The sequence below is a fragment of the Ambystoma mexicanum genome, chromosome 4p, assembly GCF_040938575.1.
Source record: "Ambystoma mexicanum isolate Mex_15411 chromosome 4p, UKY_AmexF1_1, whole genome shotgun sequence".
Lineage (NCBI taxonomy): Eukaryota > Metazoa > Chordata > Amphibia > Caudata > Ambystomatidae > Ambystoma > Ambystoma mexicanum.
Genome location: NC_090927.1, coordinates 609,450,932 through 609,466,902, shown reverse-complemented (window position 1 = coordinate 609,466,902; position 15,971 = coordinate 609,450,932). Strand labels below are relative to the sequence as shown.

The following is a 15,971-nucleotide window of genomic DNA, read 5'->3' as shown; positions in this document are numbered from 1 at the left end:
GCGGGGGACCGAAGAAGGCAGACCTGGGGCCAGAACACAGAAGCTCTGTACTAGCGCAAGTGCAAAGCCCGCACGGCACTAGCACAGTGGCAAAAGTGGCACAGTGTACGAAACTCGGCCGGAAGAGTGCCTTCAACCCAGTACTTACGATCTCCAAAGTCTCAAGAGTTAACTCAAGACGGCGGCGGTTCCAGGGCAAAGATCCTGCACAAGCTAGTCAGTTCACTGGTTGACCCAGGAACACTTCCAAAAAGGCTCAATGGCAGGTTAAGGTGGACGTGCTGTGAATAGTTGTTCCCACTATTCAAATGGGGCGAAATGCCTTTGCAGACCTTCTAGTTCGATCAGATGCAGAGGGGTCCTGTGGGACAACAGCGGGCTCAGGGTGCCAAACCTTCCAGCGGGTCACCAGCGCTTCCTCGACTCAGCTTCTTAGTTTCAGGATGCTTGGTATGATCGACCTGGTATGGGTGTTTGGGCCCTTCTCTTATCCAGAATCTCCTTCGCACCAAAACGAAGTGGACCCGATGAGAGACCTGCTCGCATACAGCCATGGCCAGACATGGACCAATCACAGACCACGGTGGGCCCAGTCATTCCCAGCACACCAGACTCTGACACCCAGGATGTGTATTGGAACTAGACAGTCCAGCCCCCTGGAGGCACACACAAGGCATGCAGAAGCCTGCAAAAGCTTGGTGTTTTGCGGGAGAATACATGACCAAATAAGGACTGACCCGGGTCTGATGGACCTGGGGAAGGCAAAGGGACAAGCTAGCCAAAGGACGGGTCAAAGAACCTTGTGGCATGACCATTTTGGAGCCAGGCCACCTTCCTGTGCCAACTGCAGTAAACTCGGTTTGCATGGCAAGAAAGGGTTACAAATATGTGAAAGTAAAAGCTGCCACCAGCCCTGTCCAAGGGACATCTGTTCTTCCACCAAAAAAACCTTTGAGGGAGTTTAGGGCCTTTGGAAACGAAAGGAGGACCCCAAACGCAATGTACTGTAAGATACATTGTGCACTAGTAACATGTTGCAGAAAAATTGCAACATAGGAAAGGACTAAGGGAAACCAAGTCTCTCAGTACTGACTGTCTTTAAGGGCATGTCAGTTTCCCCATAAAAAAAGTGCGCGAAAACCCAGCGGAGTGCAGCAGAAGGCTGTGCTCCACTGGCAAAAGTCAGGATAGGCTTTTGAGACAACAGCAAAAAGTTGGGGGGTACACAACTGGAGGGAAAAATGACACAAATAGAAATCTTTCCCAACAACGAGCAAAGTCCAAAATGTAGGGAAAGAAACAAAATGTCAAGACATTTGCCACAAGGAAACCGCCGAAACACACCAGCGACAACATATATCCTACCTTCTCACATTCCCACAGGTGTACCAATGAAAACTGTACCTGGGTGCACTGACCTGGGCGCAAAGGGAAAAGGCTAAACCATTGGTACATAAAAGGGCCTGGGAAGACCACATTTTTACTTTATTGTCTCGTTTATGTTTTGTGTGCGCCTTGAGGCCTGCAGGCGATTAGACGTGTTAAGAAGAATTAAAATAAATACATTTGGGCTTACTGACAACCCACAGGATGTGGGCCCGGCGTGTCGCAGCCACCAAGTAAAACAGGCAACCCCATGCATTTCTGAAAAGAAGACACCCGTGGGAATCCAAAGTTGTCTGACTTGTGTGAATCGCCCTAGAATGTGTTATCCACAAGGCCAGGCAAAGTCTGAAATGTGGGGGGGGAGGGGGGGAGGGGGGTACACACAATTTTGATACATTTGCCACCAGAAAACCACCAAACATGCCGGCAACACCACATATCCTATCTTCCCACAGGCGTCCAGACGAAAACGGTACCTCACATGCGTGAGTGTGCTTACCTAGGCAGAAAAGAAAAAAGGGTCGACCGTCCCCAAGTCCAGTGGCGGACCCACTGAGCCTCGCTAGGGTCCCCATCCGTCCTGGGGGAAAAGCTGCAACGCAGCTCAGCCCCAGCTCTAGGACGGCTGGGGTGATCTCCTCGGCCTTGGGGACCCGTCTCATGTGGGTCGATTGTCCCCAAGTCCAGCGACAGTTCCAGGGAGCCCCGGCAGGGTCCTCATCTCTCCTTGGAGGAAAAACCTGTAACGCAGCCAGGCCAGAGCCCCAGGACAGCCGGGGGTACTGGCTCCGGCCTTGGGCGCCCGTCTCCCATGTGGGTCGCACCTCTTGAGGTGCAGCTGTGATCCCAGGGAGCCCTGGCAGGGTCCCCATCGCTCCCTGGAGGGAAAGCTGTAACGCAGCATGGCCAGAGCTGCAGGACTGTCGGGGGTGCTGCTGCCACGCTTGGGCGCCTGTCTCCCATGTGGGTCGACCGCCCCCAGCCCAGCAGTAGTCCCAGGGAGCCCCTGAAGAGTCCCCAACCTTTCCCAGAGGGAAAGGCTGCAACGTAGCCCAGCCAGAGCTCCAGGATGGCCAGGATATTGCAACAGGCAACAGACAAAACAGCGCCCAACCCATAAATCTTTTCCCTTGTGGCTTTGTGCTCGTTACTGCTTCCCAGGGTTGACAAAATGGGACCAGACCCTCAATTTATTTCCTCCCCCCAAGGGAAGTAGAAAGGATCTGCCCCTCCATGCAGGGATTCTTGAGGGGGCTCGCCATACAGGCAAAGGGCCAGCCTCTGGTGCCCCCAAGTGTGCCTCTGGCACAATTGCCCTGTGTTGTTTTGCCTTCCTTGGGGGCGAATCGGTGCAAAACTACACCAATTTGCCCCCAAAGAAGGCAAAACATTGTTCCACCAGATTTTAATTTTTTGGTGGGGGTATTTTGGCCTGGGGGGTCCCCACCCCCTAAATCAATTCCCAGGTGGTCAAGTGCTCCTTTCTACTTCCCAGGTGTGGAAGACTCGGCCATGGGGCAAAATATACCATCTTTAATATCCACAGGGATCACACAGGAAAAACAATTCTCCAGCATTCTCAGCTTCTGGGCCTGTGTCACACGGTTTTATGCAGACATGAAATCACAAAATTGGGTCCGCCCCAAAAAACCTACGGGGTGTCCTCATAGGTCAGTTTGGGCTAACTATGTATACAAAAACTATACGTTAGTACATTTATCGGTCCGCCATATCAGGTGGCTACACCTGAGACTACCCGTAAATGTAACTAACTACACTGTTGCAGGGTCGCAGAAGACCATTGGCCCGTGCAACATTTTATACCACCTCACAAGCGGAGCTTCTGGATTGGCTAGAGTGACTCCTCCCAGGCCCGGGACCCTATCTGGTCACAGAGCCGAGTGTACCTTTTGAACGTGATGGGAAAGCACATGGAGGGCTGTGTGTTCCATATTGTTACCACCGTATGGTTAGTTGCAATAAAGCATATGCAAGCTTGGTCCACGTATGTTCTGCATCTTGCGGTTTCACTTTAGTGAAAGAGGAAAGGTTCTTAGCATTATGTAAATGTATCCGTCCTCTACCTACAGGAGTTGTAAGCATGTTTTTCATGTCTAGAACCAATAAATTGGTGCATGTTTGTGTAGCTTCATGAATGGATGAATATTTGCTTCATGGCTAACGCAGCTACGTTGTGATGTCCCTAAACACATCTTCAAAGCCTGCCTTTATTGTCAGTCGATCTGGTCCATTGAAGAGCTCCGTCTCCTCAAAACCATCAACTGCATACGGTTTAAATGGCGGTCTGAGAGAATATATCTCTCGTCATATATGTGATACATTGGTGCAGTCGGTGACTGGCCAAAGAGCGAGTTACACCTTTCATACTTCATGTTGACGGTCACAGAGGTCTTAAGGGCCATTCCTGGGGCACGCTCTTCAATCCCCCCTCTGGTCGACTTGCCGACCACACCTCCCAGCCTTATTCAGCTTCAGGAGCCAGATCTTGGTCACTCACCCTAGGTGTTCATGGTATCTTGCATGATCATCCAAGCACAATGTCACATAATTGCAGTCTCTTCCAGGGTGGCACCAAACCCATTTTCCCCAATAGTCTTTGGTGTCATAGGGATACTCCAACAATACTCCAGCCGGAAACAGAGAACAGTCTGTTATCTGGGCCCTCAGTCTATCTCTTGCCTTTATTATCTTGTCATCGTAAGCTCCCAAATCTACTAGCACTTTCATCCCTATACTCTTTTCAGTCGTCTTTCGGCAATATGTGATGCATATTCTAATAACAGAGGTCAGTAATACTAATACTGGTACTGCTGTTAATACCTTAGAAAATATATGACAGCCAACCTTCATCTTTTCCTGCAGCGTTCGTCTCTGCCTCCATTTTGGCATGCATCTCTGATAACCTGGTAACCGTCTCATTTAGTGTGCCGTTGTCTTCATCATTTGCTGGACCGAATGTACAGCAAGATGACCCAATTTTTGGCGCGAATACCTCCTTCCATGGCTGTTAGTAGATTAAAAAGATATGTAGCGCTATTAACCTCAATACTCCGAGCTCCTCTTTGATTGCGTTGAACCCCTTGATGATCCAATTTTTAGTCTGCATCAGCTCCCACCTCGTAATCTGAAGCCATTTTGCATTTGTGCTCGCCTGCACTGCTGGAATGATGGATGCAAACAATATTTCTGTTCTGCTGAACAGTCTGTGCTCCGGTGGTATTGCATCCAGGTACTCGTCTATTTTTGATGATGCATAGTTTGCCATCTTCACTCTTGTTCGCTCTACAGACCTCTTCTTTCTCTTGCTAGAGTCCATCTTGGGGAATCCATCTACTTTGATATCCTTCTAGGATACTACCAGGGCTTGTGTGTTCAGGTGCAACAGTGAGCACGTCCCTCCACAGTTGGATGGTAGTTTCACATACGGTTTTGATCCGCAGGCCCTATAGTGATTCATTAATATTACTGTTCCGACCTTCATACCTAGAACTTTTACTGTCTGCTTACATTCCTTGTTTTCTCAAACCTTTACTGGACCATCATTCTGGAAGCATAATACTGCTCCTTTGGTTGGTATTATGGGCATTGGCCCAGCTTCATTCGATACCCATGTTAGTAACCTCGCACTTGCTTCCCATTATTTCAGGCATTTGTCGTTTTACTCTTGTACTATCCGAACTGGAACCGGCAGCAGCACATGTGCCTTGCTCCCCTCCACTCATCCTTTCCAGCCATCGGCTGTGTATACTTGTCCATACACTAGCGTTTGTGGTCTTTCACAGCATCCTGGCTCTCCTCCTATCTCTACTGGTCCTCTCTTGGGACATGGCAACTCCTTTTGAGTCACTACTCTGGTTTCTCCTTTTTGTGGACCTTCGGTTATGTATTCTGTGGCCAGAGCTTTCTTCCAGTAATCATCCATTTCTTGATTCTTGATATAGTTATCTGCATATGGAAAAGTATTTTTGGACATCCATCTTAATGTAGCTCATTTACTTTGAAATCTTCCCCTTGTGGTGCACAACGATAAATGCATAAGGCAATGTGATCTTGCTGCTGGAATTTCAGTTGCCACAAACGTTCAGAAGGCACTCATGGCATAGGGGATGAGAAAGCAGACATAACGGCTCTCTCCAGTAGTTTGATTACGTACTTTGGTCATGCGCTTATACCACATATTATATACCCGGGCCGAATCTGTTAGATCTGAATCAACCACACTTAAATCTAAGTCTGCACTGCGCCTACTCCTCTTTACTGGTTTGGCAGTGCTTCTCGCCTGACCTGATATGGTGGCCATGCGTGCCTGGATTGGAGTTACGTTAGTAGGGGTCACAGCTAGGGCATCTACAAAAAATAATCTTCGTACTATGAGGGTAAAGAAGTACAAACAACAGAAGGCACAAAATATCACAATTGCATTTTTAATAATGGTACCCATAACGTTCTCTTCTTCATCTTGTGTTGCTCCAGATGTGATGAAAACCCAGCCAGAAATCCCTCAAAAATGCACGATTATTTTAATGCATGTTAGATCAAGCTCTATGGGTGAAGTATTGTGCAAGTGCGAAGAACAGTCGCTCCCACACAATATTCTGGGGTCACTGAGCACATCTATGACAGATGGGTTCCCGTGATCAAGTCATGGATAGGTTTGGGCCAAATAAAGCAGAAAAGCATGGAAAAAGAGACCAGGAGGCGCCCTTCTCTCTTGTTCAGACTGTACAACAAAGTGGACCAAGAGATCTTGGAATGTCAGGGGCTTCTGGGAAATCATGGAACACAGAAATAACAGTCTCAACTTTCATGATATTTGTAAGAAAAACACAGAGTGACTATTTCTAGGTGTACGTGAAGTCTGCGCCCTAATTCTCTCGCTCTAGAGCATGTGAGCTTTGGCTGCAAGTCTTCTGATTGTCTTGGTCTTGGTCTGGTATTTGCTTCTGCCCCTTGCCTCAAATCGCCTTCTTCGTGACTGGGTGAGGCCTCTGCCCGACAGGGATTCTCATCGCCAATGTAGTTCCAAGCTCTCTATCCTTGTATTTTCACTGCTCAATAGGTTGCTTACTCCACGGTATAGGGTGCATTCAACCTTGGCTTATACCAGGTCCAGGTAATATTTCTTAGCAGCACAGAGTCCCCAGGGTAAAATAGTGGTGGAGCTAAAGGATTTTCATTGGCATCTTGAATGTTGCCTGCCTCGCTTTTCTTTGACCTCTATGCTGTGCCTGCAGTTGGTGAGAAATAAAAGACGCACTAGCCATCAAAGAAGCCACATACTCGTACATCTTTTTTTCCAGATGACATCGGAAACAGAATTGGCATCTGTCGAAGCCCTAGTGGGAAGAGTCCGATGGGGTGTTGAGCCGTCCGGTCACCACCTCATGTGGTGTTAAAAGGTTGTCAGACCCAGGCTAGTTGCTTTTATTTTAAACATTCATCCCATCCTGGAGGAACGCCATAATAAATCCCATTTACAAAAAATATGGAAGGGAAGAACCAGGGAGCTATAGGCCCATATCAGTACTGGAGAGTGTGGGAAAAATATTTGCAAAGGAAATCTTGAAATAGCTACAGGCCTGGGCAGATACCAATGGAATTATCGACCCCCTGCAGGATGGTTTTTGCCAAGGAAGGAGCATGATCAACCAAGGCTTTAAATTGCATCTTCTACTACAAAAGTACATTACATTGAGGCGATTAAGATTATATGCTGTGTTTATAGTCCTGAAAACAGCTTTCGAATGGGGTCCAATGAAAAACTCTGCGGCCGGTGTTGTTAAGAAGGGGGTTCCAAACAACTTACTTGCTACAATAAATCATCTGTACTCCTGTAACACGGCATCAGTACTTTGGGACCTGGTGGGTGCTACTACCACAAACCGGTCCTGGTAAATAAAGGGGCGAGGCAAGGATGTGTCTTTGCCCTCCTTTTCTACATATATATTGACGAGGCCATTGGAGCAATTTGTGTGAGTGCCTGGACCAGCCAAGATTGGTTGAGGAATCGTTCCCGGGTCTATTCTTTGCAGACGACGCAGTGTTACTGTCCACCTCCCCAATGGGACTAAGGGCAACCCTTAATACTTTTTTTTTAGATAAATGTAAAGCGCTACATTTTGAAGTCAACATTGGGAAGACCAAGGTATTAGTATTTAGACCTAGATTCGCTAAACCTTCTAAAATCACCATTAGTATAAACAATTGCATCTTGCAACAGGTACTATTTTATGATTACATTGGTGCGAGATTCTTCGAGAATGGGCTCTGGTCAGCCCAAATTGACAAGGCTTGCCTTAGCCTCAAGTAAATATAGTGGGGCAATTTTGAGGGTTTTAATTCCCAGAGGACAGGGGCGGTATAACAAGCACTAGCCTTGTATAAGACGCAAGCAGGTGCCGCTTACCTTTATGGTGTGGAAATCTGGGGAAACGCAAATCTTGTGAAGCTTGACACTATCGAAAATCAATTCCTGAAGAAACTGCTTCTCCTTCCAATTAGTTGCTCAAACACATCGGTCCATATGGAGGTGGGTCTTGCCCAAATGAACTAGAGGCTAGGCTCCGGTCAGTTATTTACTAGCTGAGGATTCAGTGTCTTCATCTAATTACACTTATTCGTGCAATGGGTTTGGAAGGAGGAAAAATATTGACCTGGCTACAACATGTAAAATCCATTTTGTTTTAACTGGGCTATGAATCTTTGTGGATAAGCCCATCCACTATTGACAAAACAGACATGAAACTAATCACGGAAGAGGGGAAAAATATTCCACAACCAAAAGGAACAAATACCTGTGTAGGATGTTACTAGAAAACATGATACTAAGAAAAACGAACAGCTGTACAGAGACAAATCAACTTACGTTTAAGCCTTTCAATTGCAAAAGTTTCAAATTCAGCCAGAGAAATGTTTTCAGATGGCGGTTCCTGGTAGAACTGGAGACTGTGAGTATAGAGTTCTGCTCTCCTGTCACCAGAAAGCTTGGTGTAAAGCTTCTTCTTCCGATCTTTGGAAAACTGCATTTTAAAATTCCTGGTGGAATGGAGAAAAACCAAGAAACACAAAAAGTTCAATTTATGACAAGAGATTCCCAATTTATTTGAACTTTGAGCAGACAAGCCTTAATCTTGAGTAGTATTCCCTTATTTGGAACATAATTTTCCAACAGATGAATAATAAAACCGCTGGGCCTTATGCTTTTAAGTTGGAATTAAACCACCTGCAGAGGCTGAAAAATGTATTGCATTCTGCAAACAGACTGATCAATCTTTTAGTGTTTAAGGACTTCAGTGAAATTAAGTAAGGATTCTTACCTTAGTGGAATACGATTACATTAACATACCAATCATAGTAGAAAGAAAAGAATATAGTTGCTTTTTTAAGAATACTCAGATCTTGAAATATGTTACAGATGTGTTTTGAGCTGGGTATTTGGAAAACACTACATGCTTGTTAATGGGATATGGAAGTGAAAATGCAAAGTTAGTCATGATTCCATGACATCTCCCTCCTGGCTCGTTAACATTTGAATTCACATGCCCACACCGCAGGAAATTAAAAATATTACCACCATTCAGGCCTTTAAGGTCCCCTAAAAAAGCACCTCATCTCTTGAAGGAGCTCCTGAGGCTGACAAGGCATCACCCCTAAGCCTGTTATATCACCAAGTGTACATAAAGTTTAAGGAGTGATGAATCAGAAGGAAGAAAAGTTGGGAGAAGGAAAGTGGGAGAAAGTTGGAGGAACGAGAAAGAGCAGAGATAAGGCATATGTGAACTGAAAGATCAGAGATCAGGTGGAGGGAGAAAAGCAGGAGACAGGAGAGGAAGAGGATGAGGGCAGGAAACGGTAAAGCAGCAGGCAGAGAGTATGGGCAGGGAGGGGGGGGCGCATAAGATAACATTTTTAGAAGCAACCCAGCATTGGAAAAGTCATAATTGCCAACAGAGCGGGAACCAACAGGCATGGGGAGTGCGACCTATAGCTCTCCAGATGTTTTGGACTACCCCCCTCTGAAATAATTGCAAAAAGGACTGGTGAGCTCCTGGCTCAGATCAGTGCTTTTCCTAGTGAGAATAGGAATCTTAAAGTCCACATAACTTTATCTTACATATAACATATATACAGTACCAGGTACTCTTAACCTCTATACAGGAGACTAACCACTGGCCATCCACATGCCCTCAACTGACATTCAGACACCAAGCACTCAACATTCTCGAGCCGTCACTCATGAACTTGCACCAACATTCTATCAGAATTCAAAAATGGCCAGCAGCACAAGGTAATTAAGCCCATCATAACAACCTCACATCAGCCGTAAGCAGCCTAGCCAATGGAGAGTTATGGGAGTTGTAGCCCAAAACATCTGGAGAGCTGCATGTGTGAAAGGCAGAACAAGTGAGGCTTAAGATGGAAGGGGTTCCAAATACCAAGGATGAGAGATACAAGTCTGATGGGCAAGGGGCAAAAGACTGTCAGGGTCTAAGCCTATGGACTGCTTTCAATGACAGTATTACAGGGAAGAGAGTGGCTAACCTGGAGCAGTAAACTCGTGAAATTGGCCACTCCACCAATGACACCAAACCGCACTTGCCAAGGCACAGAGAAGAGAGGTGTGGTTCTGGGACGAAACTGCACTTGACTGGGACATATAAAGACAACCCACAACCAACAAGCGAAAACAAATCAACTATCATCTGCAACCTATATCAACAAAGAACAATAATCATAAGGAACTGTGCGTGACCGTTTTAGCTCTCCACCAGAGCAAACAATGATGACCCAGAACTACTGTTGAATTTATCACAGAGAGACAACACTGACAGAGACTGGTGTCAAGCGTTAACATTCCTAACACCCATTTCAGTTCCCTTATGATCACTTTGTTTTATGGAGTCTTAGCTAACCTTGGTTAAGCCTTTTTACATGTGTACTCTATCCAAGAAATCTATTTGCAGGCTCAAAACTGTCTGTACATTTCTCCGTGTATGCCCTCACTGTGACAACACCCCATTTCGGATTAGCCGTTGTGTTCACACAGACCGTGCAGGGATTTGAAATAATCCGACTTTCACAAATTCATACAAACAAATCTGCCAGAGTTTGTCAGAGAATGAGAAGACAAATTCGGATTATGAATCCAGAATCAGACACCCTTGTTGAAGGTAAGCCAAAGGTCTTTCAGTCTCCCAAGGCCAGAATAGTACAGTTGCTGTCAGAGGCTGATGCATAGGGCTTGTGTGCACTACCCTTTGATCAAAATAGTAAAACATAAAAAATGAAAATGGCACTGAGGAATTTCTTCAATATGTTGGAAATCACGAAACTCACAGACAGGGGTTCAGTCATAATGGATACTGCCCATTATTAATTTTAAAGTTCAAAATACGCCACTTGTGAGCTGCTACCCCACACATGATCAAATCTAGAGGACTTAAAACGGACTAATAACCTGGGGAGCCAGGGGGGGGCACACTCCAGAGCCCAGCCAAGATGCCAGCTCTAGTTTGAGCTCCCGAAGCACCCTCTGTGGATCCTAAAAAAAAATACCCTGCGACAGCTGCAGGGATCGTCTGCAGAGGTGCCCACGGTCCGGAGAAGCCTCTCTGGTGGCAGTCTTGGACGTGGCCGATTCCAAAGTGGGCCTTTAATCACTGAAAGTGCTCATCAGGTTTTATACTGAACTCTATACATCAGCATTGGGGATGACTCCACAACAGGTGTAGCAGTACCTTGATTGGACTGCACTCTTGGTTCTCGTGTTAAGGATACCAATTGGGCGTCACACACCGGACCAGGACACTTGGTCTTATCCTGGGGTGTGGTGCTCAATGGAAATGCTTTTTCTTTAATCTCAATGAAATCAGATTGAGCCGATACCCGACCTGTCTCACACCCCCTTTTACAAATACCCTGGGTCACAATGGACCATGAACCAGGACGGTTGGTGAAAGTACAAGATTTATTTTAGAATTCACAAAAATCACACAAATTTTAATATTGGCAGTAATCACCAATGGAGTGATAATTACAATAAAACTACTGAATTACCCTTGGTTAACCTTCTAAATGAACATATCCAAAGCACAATTGAATAGGAGCACTTTTTGAATTAGGATAGACAGCACCCAAGTTAAAGTTTCCCCCTGCAATGTTCCCTCAACCCACAAATAATCAAATTCTGAGTGGATAGAAAGAAGCAGCAGGTAGTCAGGGAGACAGCAAACAATCAAAATCCGACCTTCCCTCACAAAATAAGAGGGAAAGATTTTAAACCCTTTGCAAAAGCCTAAAATGACAAATAATTATATGCGTGTTTAAATAAGGATATGAATATGTTTTATCACAGTATCGGGGATGTTATATCACCAGCAACCATCAGGCAAAGCATCACAAAAGCATACAGTTCACAAAGCAGACTGAAATGGAAAACCGAGTGCAGCCGAATTCACACATGGAAAAGTTGCATGTTTTCTAGTTTGCAGTTTTAAATGTAAAAACGTTTTTTTGCAACAAAAACAATAGGGGGGAAAAACACTGAATTGGAATGCAGTTTTGGACAGGGTGATGTTTGCACAGCACAGGGACAATTTGGAGGTGAAACTAAGGCTATAGGTGAAGAATTGAGAGATTTGGAAAGTAGAATGAGGTTTGTTTTTAGGAAAATTGAGCAGTGAAAGAAAGGCAAATTTTACTTAACGGCTAAGAAAAGAGTAACGCCACCCGTGAATATAAAAGTTATGCTGCAGTTGTAACCCTTCATGCAGTGCACCCCTTTTCTTTAGGAAAAATGTATTTACTAATGACATGATCTATGCAAGACAGAAATGAAGAGAAAAGTGGCGCTAACGCTTGGAGATCAAGGACAAGATGCATAGAGAATTCTGACAGTTGGACACGTTATCAGGATATCGATAGGGTTGCTTAGAGAGTGGAACAAAGACAAAAAATCAAGATGGGGTAGACTATGTGTGATGGGATATGGATACTCACAGTCCGCTCTTAAATTTGGGATTAGGCACAGTCAACCGGTTTCTGGACTCCAGGACTCTGGTGACTGGACGGCAGACTCTCCTGGCAAAAAGACAGCTGGGCAAAGGTCTGGTCACAGCACAGCGACTCCTCAGCGGGATTGAGCGGGTAGCAGGGCAAGCAGTTAGTGGGCAAAAAAAACGGTCTGGTTTCAGTATGCTTCCCAAAAGAACACCACAGCTTTCCCTTTGGTTAACGGGATTTTTTGATCTGGGGTCTCTGGATTGAGGCCTTGCTGGGATGGTCAGCTATGCTTTGGCCTTTGCAGTGGGATCTGGAGTCTGGCAGGATGAATGTGGAAAATCAGGAACGCAGGCGCAGGAAATTCAGGAAAAGTGTGTCCAGAGTCCCGTCAGCCACCCTTTATATAAATCATGGTGACATCATAGAACTATACTGTGGGGCAGGCTTAGCTGAGCATGCCTCAACAACTGGATTGGTCAGGGGTAATGGTTGACGCCTTGCTCTCAGTTGGTTGGGTTTCAAGGGCATGCTGTCAGATTTATGATGCGAGTTTTACAACGTCCAGATCCTCCCACAGTTTCTTTAGCTAAAATCCAGTTTTGTAATAAATGGTACATTTGTACAGTGGTAGCATTTTAACCAATTACATAAGTTACATATTTTATGCAGCACATGCCAGTGCAAATCTGCAGTCTGTAAGACATTGTTTCGCCCTTCTAATAATTTTTGGTCATATTTAGGGTGAAATATTCGGCTTAAAATTGTATAACTTTGGATCATCATTAGGCATGTCAGCATTGAAATTCGCAGTGGCATCAGGTATACTTTCCGTGGAATACCCAATTCTCTGCCATTTCTATTCACAATATGGCAGTGAAAGCTACAATGTCTTAAATTAAACCTCCCAAAATTACATTAATACTGTTAATTTTTTACATTCCTGCAAAGTCCGGTAACAAAGATAAGTCTGAAAAGTTTTTTTTTTTTTTAAACTTTCTTTATTTGACTTGACAACACACAACAGCGAGAGATGCGCACAGTGCAACAGCAAAATACAATTCGACATATTGAATACAATACCAATGCAGAATGGATATTTCATACAAATTAATTGGTTAGGGACCAGGTGACACCATAAAGGGGGATTAAATATTCACAGCGCGCAGGGCCTTGTCGGGAGAGGGGAGTGGGGGGGGATAGAGGATTCAGTGTCCGAGTTCATAGAGGACATGTAGCTGCGAAATTTCCGCCATATATCCCTTTGCTTAGAGTGTGGATGTTGCATTGTACCCAAGGACTCCTCGGTGTCTTGGGTCCAAGTGACCGCCCTGAGCCACTGTGTATACATGGGTGCTCTAGATTGTAGCCAGATCATCAAAATGCAGTGCACAGCTAGCAGCATACAAAGCCCAGCAAGCTTCCTAGAGTCTCGCCCCAATTGGGGAAAGTGGTGGAACAGGCATCGTAAAGGAGAAGGGTCTATTGTATGGTCCAGTATAATAGATCGTGTAGAACATATTTCTGACCAGAATTGTGATAGGTAGGAACAAGACCAGATCATATGAATATATATCGCCTGCTCGGAGCCACATCTAGGGCAGTTGGAGGAGAGGTCACTGAACATACGGTGCAGCCTGCTCGGGGCATGTTGATATCTGTGCAACACCTTGAATTGTATTAATTTAAACCGTGAATTGAAGGATACATTGTGGGTGCGTGCACACATACGAGAACAGCGCGCATCTGTTATCTCCACCCCAAGATCTTCCTCCCACCGGTGCTTCAGCTTCGTGAATGAGGGAGCAGCTGTGGTCTGCAGCAAAGTATAAAGCCTAGACACCTTCACCCTCGAGGAGTCGAAGGAGCATAGCTCAGTTATTATGGGTTCGTCAGGTGGCACAGTGGGGAAATTAGGATATTTAGTTTTGAGATTTCTCCGGAGAGAGGAGTACTGCAACCAAGCCGATGGGTTCTGTTTAAGGGAGGGCGGAAGATCAGACCATTCAAGGAAGTTACCCTGTAGTCTGAAGAGTTTAATAAAATAGCTGTTTAAACCAAATGGTCAGCATTGTCCTCCAAATATGGTCATGCCTTTCCAGGCCATCCCCCTAAGTCCAGGGTTGTCCTGGAGTTTTTCTTTGAAGCTTCTTGTAGAAGTCACAGGGAGGTGTAACTTTCTTTTTCACATCCTCGTGGCCCAGAATTTCTATTGTGAAAGGCCTCTGCTTTGTCTTGGTCAGTCAAAGTTTTCTAACCTAGTAATTATCAGCCAAGTGTCCTAAAAGTTTGATGGTTCCGTTTGGGGAAGGGTTAGCTTAGCCAGCAGGGACAATCCGGTTATGGAGCTTGCAAAGGTCAGCCAATGCAGTTTAATTCCTTTTATTTTATTTTGTCCTGGATCAAAACAAACCTGTTGGAAAAAAAACATCCCCTATATGTTTCCCAGCCACAAACCCCTTTACATTGCTAGGCACAGACAAGTTTTTGTTCAACATGGTACTTTTAAAACAGGCATTTGTTTTCTGGTTTGCAAAAGCTCATTTTTACATGCGTGATGCCAGCTGGCATTTTCCTTGCAAATTCGGTTTGTCTCTTCCCTCTGCATTTCCACATTGTTTTGTAGCCATAGTTAGTTTCTGGTAGGCAGCAATTTGTTTGAAACACAGATGCACTGAAATTGACATGGGCCCAGAGCCAGGGCCTCTTTGACGCATTGATCTTTGATATTTTGTATTCCAAAATTAAAGCATTTCCCGTGTGGCTGAAGTAAAGCTTCTTTTGATTCCTTCAGAACTGAACAACAGCCTGTCATTCAAAGATAATGCTCTTGTCTGCTGGAGCACAATTTGAATGTGAATGGGCATAGCAGAGTCTCCTTAATAAAATAGTGTGATGAGGAAAGCATCAGAGCAGCATCATTTTTAATGTAAATATTTCCCTTTTTCACTGAGAACTGTCGGTTTGCAATCAGCAGGGCAGCGCTGCTTTGATTCGCTTCTCTTGGCTGCACCCCAGAACACACTGGCACCTTTTGCTGTGTGCTCCCTGTTCCAATTCGCCCATTTTGTATTTGGCAAGATGGTGCAGCCATCCTTTTGTCGCTGCAAGGTGCAGTTTTGACGCAATGCTGCCCCAAGGAGCCAACGCAGCCATTTTGCTGTTGACTGCCAAAGCGCAGCTTGGTTGTGGAGAAGAATTCTGTTGAGTAGGTCAATATAGCCCACACTCGCCCGAAGAAAGAAGTACTCAATGCACCCATCACCATCAAGGAGTTTCGTTCAGTTATTCAAAATCTCTCAGACGGAAAGTCCCCTGGGCCGGATGGTCTTTTGCCAGACTTTTATAAAGCATATGCTGCATCGCTTGCATCACACCTCCTCAATGTCTACCAACATGCAGTGGACTGTGGATCCCTGAGATATACTACGAGAGGCGCTTTTATTACTCTATTACTGAAACCTGCAAAGGACCCCTCGGACTGTTCAGCATGCACACCGATTTTGCTTATAAATACAGACAAACTCTTTGCTAAGGTTCCAGCTAACAGGTTGGCCCCTTTCATG

At 45.3% G+C, this 15,971-nt stretch overlaps 1 protein-coding gene across 5 annotated transcripts in view; it reads right to left on the bottom strand.

Moving 5' to 3' along the window:
* Positions 1 to 15,971, bottom strand: part of PRIM2 (DNA primase subunit 2) — a 1,404,979-nt gene that overhangs the window by 1,270,928 nt on the left and 118,080 nt on the right. For all 5 annotated transcript variants that reach the window (XM_069606178.1, XM_069606180.1, XM_069606181.1 and 2 more), the window contains one exon: positions 8,273 to 8,442. In XM_069606178.1, the coding sequence (XP_069462279.1) occupies positions 8,273 to 8,432 (160 nt within the window). In that variant the 5' untranslated portion in view covers positions 8,433 to 8,442. The remainder of the gene's footprint in view (positions 1 to 8,272; positions 8,443 to 15,971) is intronic.